Source organism: Sabethes cyaneus, chromosome 3 (assembly GCF_943734655.1).
Source record: "Sabethes cyaneus chromosome 3, idSabCyanKW18_F2, whole genome shotgun sequence".
NCBI lineage: Eukaryota > Metazoa > Arthropoda > Insecta > Diptera > Culicidae > Sabethes > Sabethes cyaneus.
In genome coordinates, this window is record NC_071355.1 from 54,866,966 (window position 1) to 54,890,431 (window position 23,466).

Genomic DNA, 23,466 nt, shown 5'->3' on the forward strand with positions numbered 1-23,466 from the left:
TGAAATACAAATTTCCTCATAACTCGAGAACTAATCAAGCAAATAGAACCAAATTTGGCATGTGGGTGTTTTCGGTGACAAGAATTTATTCTATGGTAAATTGAGACCCCTCCCTCTTTATAAGGGGAATTGTAACTCCTCTCCCCTTTAAGAGGGGGGGCTTCCATACAAATTTCCTCATAACTCGGGAACTAATCAAGCAAATGGAACCAAATTTGACATGTGAAGGTTTTCGAGGGCAAGAAAATTTTCTAAGGTGAATTAGGACCCCTCCCCACTCTAAGAGGGGGGGCTCCTGTACAAATGAAATACAAATTTCCTCCTAACTCGAGAACTAATCAAGCAAATAGAACAACATTTGGCATGTGGGTGTTTTTTTGGTGACAAGAATTTATTCTATGGTGAATTGAGACCCCTCCCCTCTTTATAAGAGGAATTATAACTCCTCTCCCCTTTAAGAGGGGGGGCTTCCATACAAATTTCCTCATAACTCGAGAACTAATCAAGCAAATGCAACCAAATTTGGCATGTGAAGGTTTTCGAGAGCAAGAAAATTTTCTATGGTGAATTAGGACCCCTCTCCACTTTAAGAGGAGGGGCTCCTGTACAAATGAAATACAAATTTCCTCATAACTCGAGAACTAATCAAGCGAATTGAACCAAATTTGGCATGTGTGTGTTTTTGGAGACAATTTTTTTTTCAATGATGAATTGGGACCCCTCCCCACTTTAGGAGGGGGGGTCCTATACAAACGAAATACAAATTTCCTCATAACTCGAGAACTAATCCAGCAAATGGAACCAAATTTGGCGTGTAGGTGTTTTTGGAGGCAAGAATTTTTTCTGTGATGAATTAGGACCTCTTCCCACATTAGGAGGGGGGCTCCAATACAAATGAAATACAAATTTCCCCATAACTCGAGAACTAATCAAGCAAATAGAACCAAATTCGGCATGTGGAGGTTTTTGGAGGCAAAAATATTTTCTACGGTGAATTAGGATCCTTCCACACTTCAAGAGGGGGGGGGGCTTCTACACAAATGAAATACAAATTTCCTCATAATTCGAGAACTAATCAAGCAAATGGAACCATATTTGGCATGTGGGTGTTTTTTGAGGCAACCATTTTTCCCATGATGAATTAGGACTTCTTACCTTTTTAGGAGGGGGGGGGGCTCCCATTCAAACGAAATACAAATTTGCTCATAACTTTAGAACTAATCAAGCAAATGGAACCAAATTTGGCATGTGAGAGTTTTAGATGGCAGAATTTTTTTCTGTGGTGTATTACGACCCCTTTCCCTTTTAAGAGGGTGGGCTCCCATACAAATGAAATACAAATTTCCTTATAATTTGAGTACTAATCAAGCAAATGGAACCAAATTTAGCATGTAGGAGATTTTTGAGTCTTGAATTTATTTTATGATAGTTAGAGACCTCTCACCCCTGTGGTAGGGGGATATGGACTCTCATACAAATAAAACAGAAATTTTTGCGAAACTCAAAAACTAATCCAACTCGAGAAATTCGAGACTCTTCCATAAAACATTAATCAATAACAAGACCACAAAAACTATCTATAGTAACACTAGATCATTCAGGACGAGCCGGTCGCGAGTGTTGCCGGTGACCCGCCGTCGGAAGCGCCGCCCACTGGGGGGCTTGCAAAACTCGAGATAGTGACAAAGATCATCCGAGATTCATGATTTATGTACAACACAGGTTAATTTGTGGCAATACGAAGTTTGTCGGGTCAGCTAGTAAACATATAAATAACACAAATGACTCAAAAACGACAAAAATGCGGTATAAATCTATTTAATAATAAAAGTGAATGTGGGTGTGTATGTATGTTTCGCAATAACTTCGGAACGCCTGAACAGGTTTTCATCAAACTTGATATACATCTTCCTATCTATACCTATAAAAATGAATGTCCGTATGTTCTATATAGGCTCGGAAACTACTGAACCGACCAGCGTGAAAATTTGCAAGGGTGGGGTTTCCTGGGACCGGGGAGGGTTCTCATGACAGCTAGAGATCCCTCCCCCTCTAAGAAGGGGGGCTCCCATACAAATGAAACCCAAATGTCTGCATAACTCGAGAGCTAATCAAGCAACTGGAACTAAACTTGGCATATGGGGTTTTTAGGAGGCAGGAATTTTTTCTATAGCGAATCATGACTCCTCCCCCCTTTAAGAGGGGCGTTCTCATAAAAATAAAATACAAATTTCTTCATAACTCGAGAACTAATCATGCAAATGGAACTAAATTTGGATGTGTGGGGGGTTTTTTAGAGGCAGGAATTTTTCAATGGTATATTGAGACCACTCTCCCCTCAGGCAGCATCCCCCTCCTTCCCCCGAGAAATCACCACAGTCTAGGTTTATTTGTTTTCCTAGGTCTACTGATCTCTATTACTTTTCTTCAGTTGGGTCCGAACGAACGCGTAAGGTTTTTCGTGAAATGTTATACAATCACGGCAAATATTTATCCGCTTTATTTTATCTGGCTACGCAATGGGGGGAGTTGTTTTCTACTTTATTGTGAGGAAAAATTCCAAATTTGTATATTAAACTACCCATGCTTTCATAGTTACGTAACTGCTAAAATGAATCATCTAAGGTTGAGCTCCTCAGAAACTTGAACTTGCAAAACTCGAAATTGTGACAAAGATCATCCGAAATTCACGATTTATGTACAACACAGTTTAATTTGTGGCAACACGAAGTTTGTCGGGTCAGCTAGTACATAATAGAATCAACGCAGGGGGGGGGGGTGATAAAAAGGAGAGAGGAGGTCCAAAAAATGGACCGCATTTCTATTGCTTTCGGCTCGATAACAGTTTTACAAATGTGAAAGACAAGAGGATGATGGTCTGCAAAGGCGTGGAGTGGGAGAATCACCAAGAGGGGAAGTTAACATGAGAAAAAAGGGCTTTGTCTTTCTTTCGTTATAGGAAATTTCGTAAAGAAAACATGTATAAGCGGCTGGAAGACAAACGAGGAGGCACGAAGAGAATACCTCATTGTCACTTACGTCAAAATGAAAAAGTACCCAAGATTTGACCAAGATGGAGAAAACTGATAAGGAGAGGAGAAGTACGTATGCTCTGCAATAACTCCGGAATGCTTGGACGGTCCTTCGACAAACCTGGTAGTACATGTTACTTAACATAAAAAAAATGAGCCACCAGGGAGACATCAAAATGAAGATGATTCCTTACGAGGGGAGAGGCCCAAATGAGGCAAAAGGTTTCGAATTTCCGGATCGATAGCAAATTTGTGGCTTGTAAAAACAATTTGGTGGATGACAAGAGGAGGGCTTGAAGAGGGCGGGGGCGAGAGGTCATTGACGAAAGAAGAAGTTTAAATAAGAAAAAAAGGATTGTTTCTCTTTCTTCCTTCCGGACTTCCGGAAAGAAAATAGGTATACAAGTGGCTGGGAAACAAGGAGTCCGAATGCAATCGGGCACTCAGCTAGTATGATATAAAAATGATGAATGTTACAGAAATGTTTCAAAAATTATATAAAAAATGATATAGCTATAGATATAGAAAATGGTACAAAAATAACACCAAAAAGATACAAATGATACAAAAATACATGTGAAAATTGCACACATTTATACAAAAATGACATAAAAACTATCGTAAACGGACCTAATTTTACGCACCGCATATTTTCTTTAAAAATCATTTATTCTCAAATGAATAGCCCGTGAAAAGGCGGCGGTGGGCCCAGAGGGTTAAGCAAAGTAATTACTATTAACATTTAAATCAAATGATTAAATGAAAAATTCATTCAGTAAAAATATTTCTGAACACCGACAATACTACGCTGAATGATCGCTAATGAGAAGCAATAAATTGTAATCGTAAACAACTATAGAGCATTATTTCATTTTCATGCTTGACATGTTTATGTTACAAAGCGACGTACTATACAGCAAGTATTTTTGCCCGAAACGATTCATGCTACGTTCCAATTAGAGAACCATTCCATGACCGACGCCTGCTTGTGCAATAATTAGAAACAGAAGAAACTGGCGCCAATCCGCCACTGGCCGAAAGGACAAACGATCTTTTCACAGTGCGCAACCAACCAACAGGTCCTACCGTTTTACCGTTCAAACAAATTAGCCATCACTTTGCGAATGCCATGTGGTGGTCCATGCAGTTAGACCTTGATTACATCCAACACCCTAGACCCAGGACCGGTCAAATGAATCAATTCCCATGCCCGTGGGCATGCCACAACGACTTTTCCATACTTTTCCAGCACATTAATTTTATCAATTGATGTGCACGGCGCGTCCCCGGCGCGCGGTCGCCGCGAGCGAGCAAGTATGACAAAAAAACAAACGCTCGCATTCATTTACGGTTCAATCGATCATTAATTCCGTTAATTGAATCCGGCGACCACTATTTCCCTTTGAGTTGATCGAACTAAAGTAAGGACGTCATACCCCGCCCGCCCAACGATTACGGTTTCGTGTCAAGGGTCCCGGTGGGTCAGCTCTCTCTCTCTCTCTCTCTCTCTCGCGCGGGCACGTGAAAACAATACCCCTCTCAAAGCACGTTACCATGATAAACGTATTAAATTGATTTACAAGATATCGAAGCCATATTAATGGATCAGCAGCGCCGGGTCGTTGGGGGTATTTCTTACGTAACAAGATACTCCAACGGGTGCGGGGATAATGACATTCTACTTCCTGCTCGGTTCCTGAGCTGTTACGTATCGTAAATAGGTTCGAATTTTCCTAGATTGATGTTCGTACGTAAGTCAAGGATATCAAAGCAGGAAGAAAGAGGGATTTGTGGCGGGAACCGCCCCGATTCAGAAGCCCCCATCATTCGATGCAAAACAGGGCTACAGCATTATCCGTCTGTCAATCATGGGCGGAGGAAGCGTGACAGACAAATCCTGTCGACACAGTGTGTGGTTAATGTAAATAGGTAAGCTACACTTACGCGTTTCCGAACCGTTTGACGAGGATGTCACAATGAAACACTACCACTATACAGAGTCAGTTTAAAGTATCACTCTTCCACTGTGCGACGCTATTTTTAGATCGTTTAAAGCCGTAGAAAAGCTACTCGCCATTGCTGGCTGGTCCCATGTCCCCTATCGTAGTCCGTGCTTGCAAGCCAAAACGGACAGAACGGGTTTAACCCAGCCAGCCAACCAACCAATGCACCGATAATTAAATTTTCCTACACTACTTACCGTTGCATTGTCGAACAGGAGAAACTTTTCACCTTGCACACGGCGGAAAGCTAGCCAACTTTAAATCCACCTTTCCACCTTTGGCATAATCTCGTTCGCCGGGTAGCGAAAGAGGGCAATAATCCAATTTAAAACTCTCAAAGACCTCCGCAGCCGCAGAACATGGAACCAGCCGAGCACGTTGCTGGATCATACCTATCCTACCGTAGGCCATTACCTAATCGATAGCAGTAGGTGTCGTGCGGTGTATGTGCACACTTTTGTTGCTTCCCGGCTAGCGAAATCGCCAGACTTGTAGGATTTCTTGGCCTGGCACTATGCAGCTAATGCGGCCCAAGAGACCTATACGTATCCTTCATTAAATGAACGGGAGGTGGGTGGGAGTTATAAAAAACAAAACAGAAAAGTATAGACAGTCAGAACGGAGGTTACGGTAAAAATCAAAACAGACTAATAAAACTTTGTTATGACACTGAATGCCAGCGCGTTCTTCGGTTTCCAAGCTTTTGGTGCCGCCACCATGAATTGTTCTCACTAAAGATGCCACATAACATTCAACTGTGTGAATTTCTCATTTGAAAAAAAAAAATAATAGTGCGCGATTAAAGTTTAATCTAATCTGAACCATACACACCAGCGAAATCAAAGTTCGACTGGCAGTTTCTAGGCATCTGTCAGAAAATACAAAATGAACACAATTTTAGTACATATTTGCCAGGTTCGAGTTTTTTGGCATCGAACTTAGGCGAATCGCGCGATCTGCAATGGCGTCCACATTTTCGCTCCCCCTAAGCTGCAACGACGAAAGCTGGTCTGCCTGACAAGGGTCTTTCGCTAGAACAAAAAAGCGAGTATTTATTTATTTTCAAGCGGTAAACAAACCCATCACCGAACGTGATTGTTTGGGAGCGCACACTTACCCCTCCACTTTTAGGCATATGCGAGGCGGCACACTGCGGATGGATGGCTGTTGCCAACGTGGAATTCCACCCTCAAAGGTGGAGCAAATTTCCGTGGAAAAACAGATTTCAAGATTACCGCCACAGCATTTAATTCATGGCATTAGTTTGCTGATTTACGTGGCTTGCCTCTGCTGTTATCGAATTATGAAACTAAACACTTCCTTTTGTTTTGTTTTTTTTTTTTGTAGGTAATAACGTTCAACCAGGTGCCGAAACCAATGCCGGAACTGCATGATGCTTTATCCTACCGTGAGGAATACAATCAGCAGCAAAAAGCATCGGAATAAACATTATTGGACTCCTACAATTGGCAGTAACATGGACTCAGACCCATTAGCGAAATTTATATGTAGAACAAACACTATCTAACAACTATTAACCAACTAGAAAATCCATGTTCGTAAAAAGTATAAACATTTTTACATATAGCACTCTTCTAACACTAAACATACCGTGAAACGGTCGTAACTGACGCCACAAAGCCAAAGAAGCAAAGAATCAAAACCCTTTGCTTTTTTGGCTCACAGCGTTATAATAGCACTATGCCGCTTAACAATTTTTATCAGAAAATATTTAAAACATAATGCAAAACTTGCTGCACTACTATTTATCTTATTCGACATTTATCTATGGACAATCGTAACATTTTCGATCTGTTAAAAATATGATAAAAATATGGGCGGACGGTGTATTCGGTACGTTTAGTGTTGAAAGCTTAATGTTTGCTCGTTAACTTGTATCGATGTATCGATTCCAATGTACTGTATTGCTTTAAAAACTACTTGGCACTATCGGAGGGCATGTTTCCAACCAATAAATTATTCTCGTTTGTGTCTCTACGTAACAGCAATCAAATGGATGTTTCATTCTCCTCATAGCTCCCACCAGCTCAGTGATGTGTTTCGAAGCAGTCGTGACCTGAATCGAGAGAGAGATTAGAAAAGTAACCAGATGCGGCTTAGAGAATCGCACCGCAAAGTGTTGCCTCACTAATGCGCGCTTCCATCCACTTGATGACTTGCCTCCTCCTAGCGCTCCATGATAATAACTATATGGAAAAGTCTAATTTACCGCAGTCGTCGCGCGTTACTGCGCTTTTTAATTCGGTTCCACTAGTCAGATTAGTGGAGAACGATAGGATTAAGATATTTGCAATGCGGTTGTAGGAACATATAGGAACAGTAGACAACTAATAGAACTAAAAATCACATGTTTTATACCTCGAGGTTGTTTTTACTAAAACATTACCAATCGTATGAATTAATTCATCGTGTTGTAAGTGTCAAACTGTTCACGAGTTTGTTAATGATTTCTAATGTGAATGAATAAGTATAAATTCTAGTGTCAACACTCAGCAGGAAATACAACATTCGTAATACAGCCGCCGCGAGAGATAAATTATCACCTTTAAATTAAATAATTAAAAGCCACATTATTGGTGAATGACTTACACCGGCGTCACGATTCATTGCGAAGATTTGTACTTCGACTAGAAGAAGTTAAACACAGTTGCAAACTACGTGTTATCGTGCAATGATATTGCATGATTTATCGTAAGCTATATTTACGGCAGTGTAAAGAAAAGCAATTTTACATCAAATGTCTAGAAAGTAATAATGTCGTCCTTACATAGGTGATTACGCATTGAGAGTTTCTCTTTGGTGTCCTTCTGTTTCGGTTAACATGGCGAAATGAATGCAGTTCAACGCATGTTTTCTTAACGATTGGCTAACTAGAAACATTAAAAATACAATTCGAAGGCAAGTCAATAGAAAGTCATTTTAAATACTATACTAAGTTAAATAAACTATAGTTTGTTTTTAAGTGTCTCAGTAACATACTAAAGTTGAATGAAAGCAAAGTCGAAAGTTTTTCGCAATCAAATTCCGCTGGCAATTAAAAATTTCTTTAGCAGAATAAACGGTTACTTTACTGCTAATCCTCGTCTGGTTCTGACAAAGCTTTATTTGTAACTAACCACTGACAAGAAGAACTCGAATAGAACTTTGGATGCCAATTTACAACAGCTTTGCAGTCAAAGACTAAGTAACGGAAAGTAAAAAATGCCAGAAATGCTAGTAAACTGTGAATTTATTGCTAACTAATGTTAATGCTTGTTGGATAGTCATAGTAAATAAAGCCAGCAATGATGATACGTTCAAATGCATTTGCATCGCCGTGATAAACGAAATAAAGGGAAAGACGAAGACAAACTCTCATTGCCACATAAGTTCTTTTGAAAAGTTACGCAAGAATTAGTGTAGCTCCATTTAACCATAGTCTGCCAAGTACAGAATAATAAAACTACCGCAGGACAATGAAGCACTAATTATGAAGCACATCCATTGAACGAACTAACAAATCGAACTACTTCTTAGCTTTCCAAGCACAGTCATCAATACGATATGCCACCAAATGGCTTTTATGATTTCATATAGGGTATATTGCTGCTTCGTCGTAATTGACTATTCTCGTCTTACCCGACACATATTATTAAAAATATCAGCGTTTTTTATGACACATAATGCACACAATTATTTCCTAATATTTTAGTTTGTTGATCAATCAAAGTGGGCTGAGACCTATTTAAATGCATTTTTGCATCAAAGAATTCCTAGCAGCCAAATTTCCTACGTTTTTTCGTGTGACGAAGAGGAAAATGTCGACAAATCGTTTCAATTTCCGTCATTCATAAAATAAAAATAACTCACGCAACGCATTGTCGTTATTCTGCAGCTGGGAAAACTTGCACGACCCACAGAAATTTTTGCAGAATAACATTTGTCATGCTGTCCTACACAAATACATGGGCGCTAATTTCGTAAACATTGTTGTACTTTTTAGTTCTGATGATGAAAAATTTTGATGGACGGATTTTAAAACAGTCCCACGCATTTAAGAAATAAATTCAGTTGCGTCATTTCAATAAAATGCTTATAATAATCGCTTTTTAGTGAAATTAAAGTGCACGGATCGAAAGGTAAGTGTGATTGAGTCTAGTCAGGACAAGAACTTTTGGATTATTCGTTACATCCATCCAAGAAATGATGAAAATTGAAGTGGATTTCCTTACTACGACGGGAATTAGAAATAAACGCTAATTATGTTTCAAAAAGTTAGCCGAAGGGAAAGTTAATACTGTGGCGATTATAATGATTGGAAATGATAATATGACAGCACATTTCGGTATTCTTCCGGTAGGTATGCGTTTTGAAATTGTATAAAACTGAAATCTTGCTGTAAATTCAACCTTTAAAAAATCTTGAAAGCGATAAATTATCGCATTGTGTAATTCCTATTATAGTGACGGCGCGAAAAAGACATCGTGAACCGTGAGATCCAAAGGAAGTTGTACTCTCTGCAGATTTCACAAGCAATTGCGGTCGAATAGTTTCCGAGAGGAAACTGTCAAGAACGTTCTTTGGCGGCGTACGTGAAAACGAAATATGGAGTTAAAGCAGAGGAGCGTTTGGTGCGAAAAATGTAAGACTGAATACTGGGTACTGGGAATCGTGGCACTGGGACTCCAACTCAGAATTTCTCGATTAGTACTCGAGTGCTTTACGCATTTAAACTATACCACACCCATGTATTAATTAGTCTCAGATCTAGTTTTTGTCCTGCCAGTCCAAGCGTTCCATCTTTCGCACACATACGCTCCCCCGGTGACGGTTATTATATGTAATATGACTGCCCTTCGCTTCTACACGAGAAAATAGACTGTTATGATGGAACGGTTGGACTGGTAGGACACAAACTAGATCTGAGACTAAATAATACATGGGTGTGGTATAGTTTAAATGCGTAAAGCACTCGAGTACTAATCGAGAAATTCTGGGTTGGAGTCCCAGTGCCACGAACTAAACCCAATATATTTTTAGCCGCAGATCGAAAACTTGCTTAGTATTCAGTCTAACATTTTTCGCACCAAACGCTTTTCTGCTTTAATCAAAAAAGAGTTTACGTTTGACCGCGAAAAAGTCAGTACCAATAAAAACAAAGAAATATGGAGGTTGAGGATGAACCATGAACTCGGATAGTTTTACGAAGAAGCCAGTATTCGTCAGGTGGTTAAACCTGGATGGATACGGTGCGCAAGGCATGTCTTGCAGGACAACTATCCTGCGAAGATTGTGGTTGATTCAAATCCGGTAGAAATAGAACGACCAGGAGCATAGCAAGCAAGATGGTTACACCAGGTGGAGTATCCAAGGATTTGAAGAGCGGCAACAAACAGCCGAGTAAACAGGAGTTATTATATTAAACAAGTCATGTAAATCAGAAGGCAATTTACATAATAAATATCTACGATCTTTTTATAACTTATGGCAGCAAAAAAAAGTTTTTCAGATATGTCAGTAGACAGCTACAGTTGTCCAGCAACTGTCAGCGGAAGAAGCCGCTATGGGGTACTTCCAAACAATTGATTGGATAACAAAATACTCAATGGAGGGAAAACCGAACGAACAGTGGGAGCACAATCATAACATGGCAAGCGCCATAGCGCAAAAAATATTGATCACAACTGTATTTAGAACCCAAGTGAATGATAGACAAAAAGAACTGTACCAGAACTTACATGTTAGTGGCAGCAACTGTGCCGAACAGACCACCAAGGGACATCGAGCTACTAAAAATTGTTGAAAAGACACTTCATTGCCAAACCAAAACACCAATATCTTGCGATATTACAAACGAAATCAGGAGCTTACTACTGTAATCTGCAATAGCAGGAAAGTGAGCCTAATTACCGATGAAGTGCAGATAGTCGAACGCTGGTGGGAATATTTTAAAGTAATACAAAAATGCTTCACATTTCAGTCGGAAGGAGACTACGAAAGAATATTGGAAAGATCTCTATAATAGGTGTAAAGCTGAGCAATCCTCGCTGAAACGGGGCCACTTCTGACACGAGGTCTTCAAATATTGAAACTTTTATACTTAATTGATTGAAAATGATCAAAAAATAAGAATTACACGTTTAATATTTCGAATTTTCAGTAGCAACACAAACCATTTCATGAGAATTCCGGAGTAATTCGCGATAAGGGCGCAACTAGTCAAGTGTAAACAATGAGGAATATTACTGTGATAATTTGCCAGTACATTTTCAAGTCATAATTTAAATAAAAGTTACAAAAATCAACTTTAAAGACATAAATTGGTGTAGAATAAATCAGTCTTATAATTTCACAACAATACTGCATAAAATTTGTGCATTCAAGCTCAAAATCTAAGTTTTATAGTTGAACCCCTTGGAATGAGCCTCAAAGCATTTTGACAATGAGATTCGCCCAGCCCTGTTTCGCCTTGTTTTGATTTTTTTATTTAGTTACGCCTGTTTATAATGCGCCTGTGTTTTGAAAACAACGCAGTTTCGCTGTTTACTATCGCCTGTTTACAAAACGATTTGCAAATAAGCCTGTCACTTCATAACAATGCAAGGGGCTAAACTGCAAATTGTCTTTTGTTTTGATTAAACACTACTTTCGCCCATTACTAAAAACTTGCTTTAAATAATTCTAACGATTAAAACAGAAAAAAGGATTCTTGCCAATGATATTATCAGTCTTTTTAAGGCTGATGGTGTGATAAAACGATTTGTTTACAATTTGCCAGTTGAGCCCCAATCGCGAATCACTCCGGAATTGTAAACCTTGAAACAGAAGATGAATTGTTTCATTTAGTTAATGTCACTGCACATCTAATTCGATTTTCTTATAGCATTTTTTCTCATCTTTCCAATGGTGATCTTAAAATTGAAATAGGTCGGGGGGATCATGGCGAAAATGGCGATTTTTGATAAAATCCAACATGGCGACCAAATCCAAGATGGCCACCAGTTTTTTTCACTTCATTTTAAAATCCTATTCTTCCTTTTTATCAAACCGTGTCATTTGTAGTTTATTTCATAGCAAATTTTGGAAATGTTACAATAATTATATGAAAATTGTGAACCTTGCTACAGATGACTGGTTGTTTCATTCAGAATGACAATGCACACGTAATTTTATGAATATTTTTTGTAGGCTTTTTTTCTCATCTTTCCAATGGTGGTCCTAAAATGAAAATAGGTTGGGAGGCTCATGGCACAAACGGCGATTTATTGGTAAAATCCAATATGGCGACCAAATCCCAGATGGCCGCCAAAAATTTGTTTACTCCATTTGAAAGCCCTGTTCTTCTTATTTACAGAACCGTGCCATTTGTTAGTTGTTTCATTGAAAATTTAGGAACATTTAGGTCACATGATATTGATCTCAAGGTTTGCTGAAAATTCAACTTTTTTGAAACATTCAAGCCCCTTGGCGAATGAGGGGTCCACTGTTTCGGTGTATTAATTTTTGAATTGTTCCTACCAATTAAGTATAAAAGTTTCAATATTTGAAGACCTTGCGTCAGTAGTGGCCCAGTTTCAGCGAGAATAACTCAGCTATAAAGAACGGCATTCATTCGAAAGCCGGAAGTGAGCAGGTATAAGATGAATATTGCTCGACTAACAAGAACCTGCGACGATCTGATCGGATAAACTCGTGCCCTGCTTATAAAACTAATCAACTAGTCGATTGCAATAATCGCCAAAGCATGACAAGTTGAATCGTTAAAGTCAATAACAACACAAAGACTTCATCCTGAAAACTTCAAGGCAGCGTACGATTCAGTTAGACTAACTGTATGTATATTTCGCCGTATTGAGCGCGTATTAAAGAAGAATGTGCTCATAATTAGTTTTGTCGAAAAGACTGATTAGCCTGACTGGTTGAGCGTGTGGGGCGCTATATCTCTACATATGTATTTGCGTTGGTAGGAGGAAATTCTTATCAAGTTAGGAACTATATGCTTCAAGAAGTGTTTCGTCGTTCAAGTTCTGAGTAATTTATTGTAACGGAGTTCAGCATCGCTTGCTCTCGTGCTTGTTTCGTTGTTAAAAACTTTGGCAACCGTCTTTTTGGGAACTCGTAACAATTGCGCAGTTATTTATACCTATAAAAATGAATTTCTGTCCGTCTGTTTGTATGTTCCTTACAGGCTCGGAAACTACTGAACCGATCGGCGTGAAAATTCATACGCACGAGATGGTTAGAGACCCCTCGTCCCTCTAAGAAGGGGGGGGGGGGGGGGGGGGCTCCCATACAAATGAAATAAATTTTTTTGCATAACTCGATAACTTCTCAAGCTAGTTAAACAAAATTTGACATGCGAGGGTTTTACGAGTAGAATGTTTATCTATGGTATATTGAGACCCGCTTTAAGAGGGGGATTCCCAAACAAATGAAATACAAATTTCCTCATAACTCAAGAACTAATTAAGCAAATGGAACCAAATTTTGCATGTGTGGGCTTTGGAGGCAGGATTTTTTTCTATGGTGAATCAGGACGGGTCTGTACCTTTCCCTACTAACACAAATCATATCCCGTGACAGTCTTGGAGATGAACTGTGTAGAGATGTGGAGATGTGGTGCCCGCGATTTCTAGCAACAACAAGTGCCGGACTAATATTATTTCCTTTTCACAGGTAATACAACGCCTCTTGGTCGTGGTCAGCGTCGTTATTGGTCAACTGTCAAGGTATTGAATCAGTAAAAGTTGCACAATGAGCATGTCTTGGTACTCTCAAGCACCATTCAATTGATTGTTTGAGCAATCTTACTGGTTAGGCCAATCATGGAGTGCAACTACGAGCCGTCAACTCAATCTAAACATAAGCTAAGACTGGTTAAGTTAATACGTGCTGGAAGACTTCCAATCCCAAATTCAGTCTTCCGGTACTTTTTCTACTCTGAGGGAAAAGATATGTGCTAGAAGACTCAAAATCCCAAATTTAATCTTCCGGTAGTTTTTCTACTCTGAGATCTAGGAAGTAAATCATATGTATCTGCTCTAATCTGATAAATCTTTGTACCAATAACAATTCTGTTCTCTTGTTCTGTTGGTTACGTATCCATTCAAAGCTCATTGAAGTCCTACTTGCGCCTGTCGACAACATTCTGTTAATGAGTCACATTTGGAATATAGATACGTTTTAGGAAGATCTTCTTTTGTAAGCAAGCAGCAGGCGTCAACTAGATTTCGAAATTTTATCGAAAATCACCATACCTAACTTGATGTACTCCCAAAATGTGCGTGGATTACGTAGTAGAATAAACGAAACGGGAACTGCTTCGTTCCAATTGCGATTGCGATATCTCTTTGTTTACTAAAACTTGGCTTCAACTCAATGTTTAGAGTTATCTTGCGTGCACCGTTGACTTCGGTTTGCACTGAACCCATCTTGTGTAGCTCTACAAATGTTTCATATATGACACCCATAGATTGTACCTCTATTAGGACCGTAACTGAGCGTAGCTGACCGCAACAACTCACCCTGCTGCGACGGTTCTGCATTAATTGGTAAATCAATTACAACAAAGCAATTTTTCTGTATATTAAAGATTAACTGCGGATTGAATTGAATGAATAATGTGTTTCAGTTCTTTTATGTTATTAAACATTTTATGTAAGGTTGAAATCCAAAATAATAAAATGATGGATGATCAAAGGAAGCACTTAGAAGACTAGTACTGAAATAAATTTTGCTTAATCTACAGAAACAATTTTGGGTCGAAGAGAATTGTGCAATTTCACGCATAACCTTTCAGCTCGGCGGTAAATACAATTCATCTGCCACCTGCACAGATTTTACCATCATCACAGCGAAGATTATTCCCCGTGTATAGAATGCTGCACAGGCACAGTTTGGTAAGCTTTCAACTCATCGTCAAGTTCGAGTAAAAATTGATTACCGTGTGTAGACCGCACGTGTGGGAGATACTTACCTAAAGGTGGTTCCATGCAATCTATATTGATTGAAAACAGAGAAAAAGAGAAAAACAAGAGAGGACAAAGTTTTATAATTGTCTGCTTGTGAACAAATGTGGTTTTCGGATGCAACTAACGTATCTATAGTATTCGCATGGTTAGTAATTGAGTACTTTGGCGCAAGCAGGTAACAGATTCAGAGGGAAGCTAAACTCTCTTTTAGTCTACCAAATACAATACAATAGATGGGAAAAAATTCTTAAACCAGTTACCGAAGTTTTCAGCGTTATGTTTTACCAGACATGGACAAACCACAAACCAAGCTACATATAAGCCCCGACAGCAGAGAAAAATACAACCCCAATCAAGGTACTTTTTCATTTCTATAGTGATGTTACATAATACATAGCAACTAACCATAACCACCATGGCACGAATCGACATACTCTCGCTGAACGAAATGGACTTAATCAACAGAGAAAATAGTTTTAAAAAGTAATATCTAGAAACTAATAAATGTGCGCTATGTTATTCAATAACGCAGTTTCGATTCAGCTGTTTGAACATTCGGAGCACCATTTGATAGTTTTCGTAAACGAATTTCAACGGTTCCGAATCTATAAAGGACTCTGCAATTTCATACCAAAACAACGACGACCGTTTTTTTTAATACCGAAACTATACTAGAAAACATTATCGCATTTGGGACTCAATCCAATCCTGAAGCTGGTTATATATTGTTCACGGTTTGCGGTGTGTGTGGGAAAATCGAAAGGATTATCGTTTTCCAATGGGTTTGCTGTGCTGGGAGCTTCCCGCAATGACTGGTTGTCCTGGTCACACACCATACACAGTCTCGCAGCAAAAACACCGACGACGCTTTATCAATCCACACGGAATTGAACGACCTTTTATGTTTTCGTGGTTTGTGCCGACGGAAATGAAAGTGTATCGATTTTTTTCTATAGTAACAACTTTACAGTGAGGATGAGCTGGCCGGCCACTGTTTCCGCGTGGGAAGAAAGGTTAGCTTTTCGGCGAAACGAAGTGGCGTTGTAAGATATTTACAAACAGTCAATGTTGACAGTGTGTAAGCCTTTTGTTGAATAAAATTTTTCCAATACTCTCCCGCCCCAAAACAACGTTACAAACAAGTTTTCCGTTTCAGTAGCCAATCGTACCGGTGTCATGATAGTATAAAAAGCCAATCACTCAATATTTGGTGAAGCATTCCATCTAAATTTTGTTTACCTATTGGTAGCATATGTTATACAACAGGCGTGTCGCATTGATTACATAAATCTGAGCAAGAAACTAATATGCGAATGCCGTACTCCTAGCAAATATTTACCCAACACGCTTGAAGTAAACCCTGGAATGGTCCCATTGTGGACAAGCCGAGTGTACAGTGTATGTTTTTTGATGGGAAGTGAAAGGCTCCCCGTGGTTCTAGGATGATTAGCAGAGTATAAAAAAATAGTTTTTGCAGCACAATCTCTGCGCCTACATTTTGCTAAATATCGCACACAGACCATCTGTACATATTGTACGGTGTTCTGCGCTGCGCTTCAATGTGAACAGAAGTCCAGAACAGACACTGTAATGTCGGAAGCCTACATAACTTTTCTCGCACTTTCCCGTGCTCATATTGAAATAGCTTCGTTACGCCGTTTTGCTTTGCACCACACCGTTCAGAGCCTGCGGCAGCAACTCTCCGTTTTCCCATTTCTTCCTATTTAGAGTTTTATTTCAGGCTCAACTAACCCATTTCTGCTCAACAGGCGGAAGTCCATCACCACTGTTGTACTGATTTATTTGTTAGTTCTTCAAAAACAAAAAGTATTTGAACATACACTCTACCTATACAACATACTTTGTTTGTTTTTCATTATAGGTGTTTCGTCAATTCATCCCACATTCATATTCAGGCCTCAATTTTAATCCCACAACTTTGCAAAACAATACATTTGAAATGAAAATACACGCAAAAATATAATGGTGGATTTGTTTCCTACGAAAAAAACAGCTACACCTTGATTATTTGCTATGCGAAAAAAAAACTTCAGCTCGTGTGGAATACGGTACAGTTCCAGGTAACATAATTGAGGCTGTGGCGACTGCAAGGCGACAGCAGAATATTGGCATTCGTTCGGTTTCTTTTGGAACTTATTCAAAAGTCTATCCTGGATGGTGGAACATATACCTTCAATTCCGCTCGAAAACTCATTCAATAGTGGCTGTTCCCATCCCCCTTCCGCTTCTTAGCATTTTATTATCATTTTTATAGAGTTAAGTTTCATGAGCTCGAAGAATAAAAAATCAACCCCTGCGAAAGGATCGACGACGCGCTATGTGGGTGATGTAATATGGTGATATTAATAATAAAAATTACGTATTAATGCAAACATACAATAACGCTTCACATTAAAACTATACCCCGGAAAGGCCTTCATAGAAAAGTTCGGACATAAAAAAATCATCAACGATTCAATTATCAGTACCAAATTATTCATGTTGTTACCAGGCAATAAAGGGCCAACTTAATTTCGGATGTTGAGCAATGAATTGAGCATATGTCACATGTAGAATGCTACTTTAACGAATGACCGAAAAATTTATACAATACCGGATTAAAATAGCAATTTTCGTCAGAGCAACGAGAAAATTAGATTCCATTACTGCAGGTACCGGTTTATTGCGAAACTATTATCCCTTGTTTATCCCTTCTTGACTCTTCTTTCATAGGACTATAGACTCCACCCGCTTAAAAATAACTTATTCTCCCGTAGAAATGTGAACAAAAATATACAACTATTCTGACTGCAAATGATCGTTAGCCATTGTGTATGATTTCTCTCACTTTTCAAATTGTGTTACGTCACACAAAATGCTTAACAGATTTTCATTTTGAATAAATTTGAACAGTTTTTTCGTACATTGACTGAAAAGAGGATCATCGCGCAATTTTCAAACATATTTTACTCAGAATATGAATCTAAAACAAGTGAATATTCCTCGACTTGTGAGAATGGAGACGTTCTGCGATTTTAGCTTAAACGAGCCTAAACTACAGCACTGACATAGAGAATACTATCGACGTCATGGGCTAGGATAACAAGGAACCCAGCTAGCATTTTCATATGTATAAAAAAGGTAAAAATCAGCATTACGTACAGATATACATGCTAAATAAATCGTATTTCATGCGCAAAATTGGCATATCCGTACTATTTTGGAGGCGATATACATGATTACGAATAATTCTGAGCGTTACGACTATATAAGTATTTATATACGATAATATCCGATTAAGCGCGAGTCGCTCCGTACTACTCTAAGATTTTGTGCTGAAAATCGTATGTATGTCAGTCATTATCATTATATACGACAAAAAATCAACTTGATCCCGCTTTATCCAGTTTTAGTTACGATTTCGAGTTTGTTAGGATATTTACGATACTTTCCGTACATTGATATACGGCTGCCTAGTTAAAACACCTTCTCTCTAAAGATTTTGATTGTATTACCGTAAAAAAATCTGGCATCATCCGACTTCCTTTTATCGCCCATAACTTCAAGAATCGTGCTAGCTCCTGTTGATGCAACAACATCGGAATGAATCATGGTCCCCGACGTTCCCATCGCAGTCGCATCAATCCTGCCAGCGAACGACATTTGTCGCGATCCTGCGAAACGAGGTTTTCAAAATCTTACTTCAAGTAAGGCAGGTGCTTTATCTCCTTTAGCTTCCAGCTGCGTGCCTGATCCATAACAAAACACTTTCAAGTCGCTGCTAGCTAATATACTATCAGAACGTAGGTGGATTCCGAATTTTTTACTACTGTGACAGCATCGGATTTGACTTGACCTGCCTGTGGGTCAGAGTCATCGTGACCAATCGCTCTTTGAGCAACATGCGATTTAATTACCGCGCAATGATAAGGATGCTGGATTAGTATATTCTGCATGAAACAATGCAAAATGATCAACAACATGACTGACGTGCCGCAAGGTAGCAGCATTGGATCACCACTATTCTCGCTGTTAATAAACGAACTATCAGCTTTCGTTCTACCTCATGGAAGCAACCTTGGACCACTGTTTTTTCACTTTTCTTAAAAAGCAAAGCAAGCCCCATAATTTCGGCTGGGCGGTGCATACTAAATAGTCAGTAGAATCGTTCCCCATAATTGTACTGAACAGCCGGTCAAGAAGTTTGTCGTTAGACAAGGGTTTAGACTTAGAAAGACATTAAACCTAAAGCATTGCTTTTAAGTAATTAATTTGACAATGATAATTTTTGAATTTTTTTCAATTATCAATTGACCACATTAATCCTAAGGCAAAAGATTCAAAATTATTATATACCAAATTTTGAAAAAAAAGTATTGGTTAAAAACCAGAGAAAATGTGTTTAGAATTTAGAAGAATAAAGATATCGTTGGAAGCTCGGGCTCGGTTCATGAATTATGAATTGTTGAAGTAGCTGAAGTAGGTCATAACACAAAGCACTTGTTTTTTTTTTACATCTTGTTTATTCATTTCTCACTTAGCTGACATCTAGCAACGACACAGCAAATGCAATCACTCTGGGGCGGCTTCGTGCGGGGGTGACTGAATAGACTGAATTCTTCAAAGCATCCGCGTTTATTTAGTAGCGAATTCTATTCTATGAAGGGTTGAAAAGTTGTCGCTTCCCGTTAACGGTAAAGAGAGGAAAACATCAACAATTCATATATTTAATCCTAAGCTATAGAAAACGACGTTCCATCTGGACTTATCCATCTTAACTTGTCGAGCGCGTGTTTATCGTTTGCAGACTGTAATCCTACACCCAGAAAATACTTACGGAAAGTAAGCAAGACCATATAAAAGTAGTGCAACAGTTTGTTTTTCAAGCAGGAAACATGCAAAAGAAGAGTTTGCATTTGTTACCATACCCTTCAGACCTAAACTAAAAGCACTTATTTTGATGAACTATTACAGTCTGTACCCTAAAATTATTGAATAATAATAATCGATACCTGAAAAACCGTTTATCAAATTCCCCGTTAAATATTTAATAATAAAACATCATAATTGAAACAAAGTATCCCGGATGGATTACTGGAACTCTGCCCTTTCTGGTGACAAACTGCACACGAAACAGAATAGGCTTTACCTCTATGTAAATCCCCCCATCGGGCAAGGACATGTGGGCTCCAACCTGATCAAAACAACATTGCTGCTGTGGTGTCGTGTTCAAATATGCGACCATTGCTGATGCTGCTACCTCTGCTGCCACGAAAAGGGCACACAGGACCATAGTGCTTGCCACATAGACTTGTTTAACAACCAAGTGACTGGTTGGCTCTTATCTGCTCGCCTCGAGTAGCTGCACTAATTGGTTTGCTTGACCAAAATTACTTCCTTACTATTATTTGCTGTGCCGTGTGTCACACCATCAGCACGGATAATAGCATAGGTGTACACACGCATCTGTGAAACGGAACTAACACCTTTGAGAAAAAGATTACATGTGGCAGGTCCTAATGTATATATTCCGGCTAGTGTTAATACGGGGCCGGTCAATGATATCAGCATGGGATCCTTTGAGATTGGATTACTGCTATTACGATGAAATGGGTTGCGCACGGTATTATATATGGGGATTTAATGGATTTCAAGGGTTCAGGAAAGGATTGCACCGGACGGCCGGTTGCAATCACTGATAATCAGATACCACATGTATGAATGAAGCAACGAAGCTCGGTCGTACTATTTTTTTTTAGTTCGAACCCTCAACTAGCGAGCGCGGTTAGTGTCAAAGGGAACGTTGTGTTACCTGTGGTAGTTTACAGGCACAATAGGAAACCGGCTGCAAATTCTTTCGATAACGAAGGTCAAATCCCAATGGTGGGAGCATGAACAATAGAATATTATATGCTTCATTTTCCCAAACGCTATAAACACCCATCGACATAATGATTTTGTTCAGACTAGACTCCGGTTTTCGAATTTACAAAATTGAGCCGTTTGTTATAGGTTCAGAAATGAACTTCGAATGAGTGATTGTGTGATCTGTTCATTTACAATAAAACTGGCCTAATAATAACAGTAATCAGTTATTATTTAGTGGATAGGATGCCATTATTGGCGATCGTTTATTGTGATTGCTTTCTAAATCAAATTATGTTTATTTGTGAACTGACAATGATGTAGTTTTGTTTGGTGTAATAAACTGTTTCATTAAACTCTGGCACACTTCTGAAAAATGATTTGAAGCAAAAACCTATGAAATCGGTTACGTTTTTATTAGGCTTACCAGACTCTGGCTACGTACCTGTTCACAGAACAGTAATTAAACAATGAAAACGTCCTAAACTTCTTGTGTTTTTATTGTTCAATAGATAGTTTTCTGTGAGCGGTGTGAAAAAGAGCCTGTGGTTATAAAGCGCAACATACGCAGTCTTTTTCATAACTAAAATAATAATAGCAGCATTATATTCCTGAGGGCATTGCACCGAAGCTTACTTTCTCATTCAACAAGTTTATCTACAAGAAATATTTCCGAACCCTCTTACGACAATTTTTTATTATTGGAGTGTATTGCTCGAGGTTAATAAACACCATAAGCATTTTTTCTCACTTTTTTCAACAATAAAACAGCAGACAAACAGAAATAACAGCATCCATCTGTGCATAAAAGGAAAACTGTTGCCAATACTTGAATAGAATATACGTGTCGAACGACAGTAACAAACGCATTTACGTGTATTTACGTAGTGCAATTGAACACAAAGTATTTGTTTATTGTAGGGCTTTGCGGCATTTTTCACTTTAAACGCGACGGTTCAGATTACGAAACCTAATGTAAGTCACCTCAAACATAATCTCTATATCTTGAAGAGTGTGCTAAGTGTATGTACCCTAAAGCAGGAGTGCAGCCAGAAAATATTCTTAGGGTAGGTTTACCAGTAGAATAGGTAAGTACCTTCAGTTCCAAATTTTATAGCTCTAAATTGAGAATAACCACATTAAATATTTCTGACAAAAACAAATCTTGGAACTCAAGGAAAATAAACTATATGTTTGCCGAAAGCATCCCCGTCATCGACAGAGCAGATAAATTGATTGGATTTATTGAAAATTCTGTACCACCTGTTGACGGCTGCTCGACTTATGACATCTTCTAGCGCAATGTTGAAAAGCAGGCAGGAAAGGGCATGCTTGTCGAAGTCCCCTGCAAGATTCAAACGGGTCCGACGGTCCACCCGAAATCCACGCAAATCCCACGCACATCCAAACCGTTCCATAGTTCTGTGGCCGATTTATATTATCATACGCGGCCTTGAAATCAATGAACCGGTTGGTGCGCGGGACTCGAAATTCGTAGCAATAATGAAGCATATACCTCAGGGTAAAGATTTGATCCTTTGTAGACTAATCTATCTTATGCTTATTGGCGACAGTCGATACAAGATGACTTGAGAAGGTACTTTGTGAAACAGTGATTGCTTCGCAGTTCTCGCGATATAGCTTGTCGTCTTTTTTGTAGATAGAGCAAATAACATACACATTCTTCCACTACGTTCCCAAACCTTAACAACCAATTGATGTAAACAGCTGTCCAACCAGTCCGGACTCATTTTGATAAGACCCGCTCAAATACGATCCTTTCCTGAGATTTTGTAGTTCTTCAAATTCTTCAGCTCATCCATCTTCTTCAGATGGATTCTTGAACTTCGCGATGGTGGTGCCAGATCTGCATCACTTGCTGCCGCCAATGACGTTACTCTTCCACGCCAAGCAGGTGTGCATCCTAGTGCTGCTTTGACCTTTCGATTACCACGTGGTCCTCTATCAAAAAACCTTCATCTCCATCTTTGCATTTTCGGCTCGCAGCTGCACAAAGCCTTTGTGAGATACGTTATATTTTTTATAGAACTTCAGTGTATCAGCTGTAGAAGTTTCAGAAGCATATTTATGAAATGAGAAAGCATAAGCATAAGTTGCGTCAATAGCAAAAACTTTGACTTAAAATTATAGTTAAGAGTCAAATTGAACAATGACTCCTCGTGGCTACGCCCATGCTTTAAAGGTAAATCAATATTATCTCTTAAAGTGTCGTAAATAAAAAACAACAACAACAAATATTATCTCTTGTCAAGATTAACTATAACTGCAAAACTACTGGTTCAGGAAATGACATCGGTATAATATAGGATGGAGTTACACTCATGAAGTTTCCACAATACAATAGTGCGTGTTTGAACTGAACGATCGTGATAATTTATATTTATTAAAAAGGTCTAATAATCCATTCGCAAACGATGATTAAAAGCTGAAAAATTATACTCTGCATTCGGTATTGCATTACAGTAAAGAGAGGCTAACACAGCGACGTTCGCTGCTTTTATTTCATTGAACGTAGGACGTAAACAGATTACTCCATCAAAAATGTATTCGTTCGAGATCAATTATGAAGGGGCT

The 23,466-nt window shown here is 38.9% G+C and overlaps 1 protein-coding gene across 1 annotated transcript in view; it reads right to left on the reverse strand.

The window, feature by feature from the left end:
* The window catches only part of LOC128744384 (RNA-binding protein Musashi homolog 2), an 82,689-nt gene that overhangs the window by 24,826 nt on the left and 34,397 nt on the right, over positions 1-23,466 (reverse strand). The window contains exon 2 of the mRNA XM_053841364.1: positions 15,012-15,032. Within this exon, the coding sequence (XP_053697339.1) occupies positions 15,012-15,032 (21 nt within the window). The remainder of the gene's footprint in view (positions 1-15,011; positions 15,033-23,466) is intronic.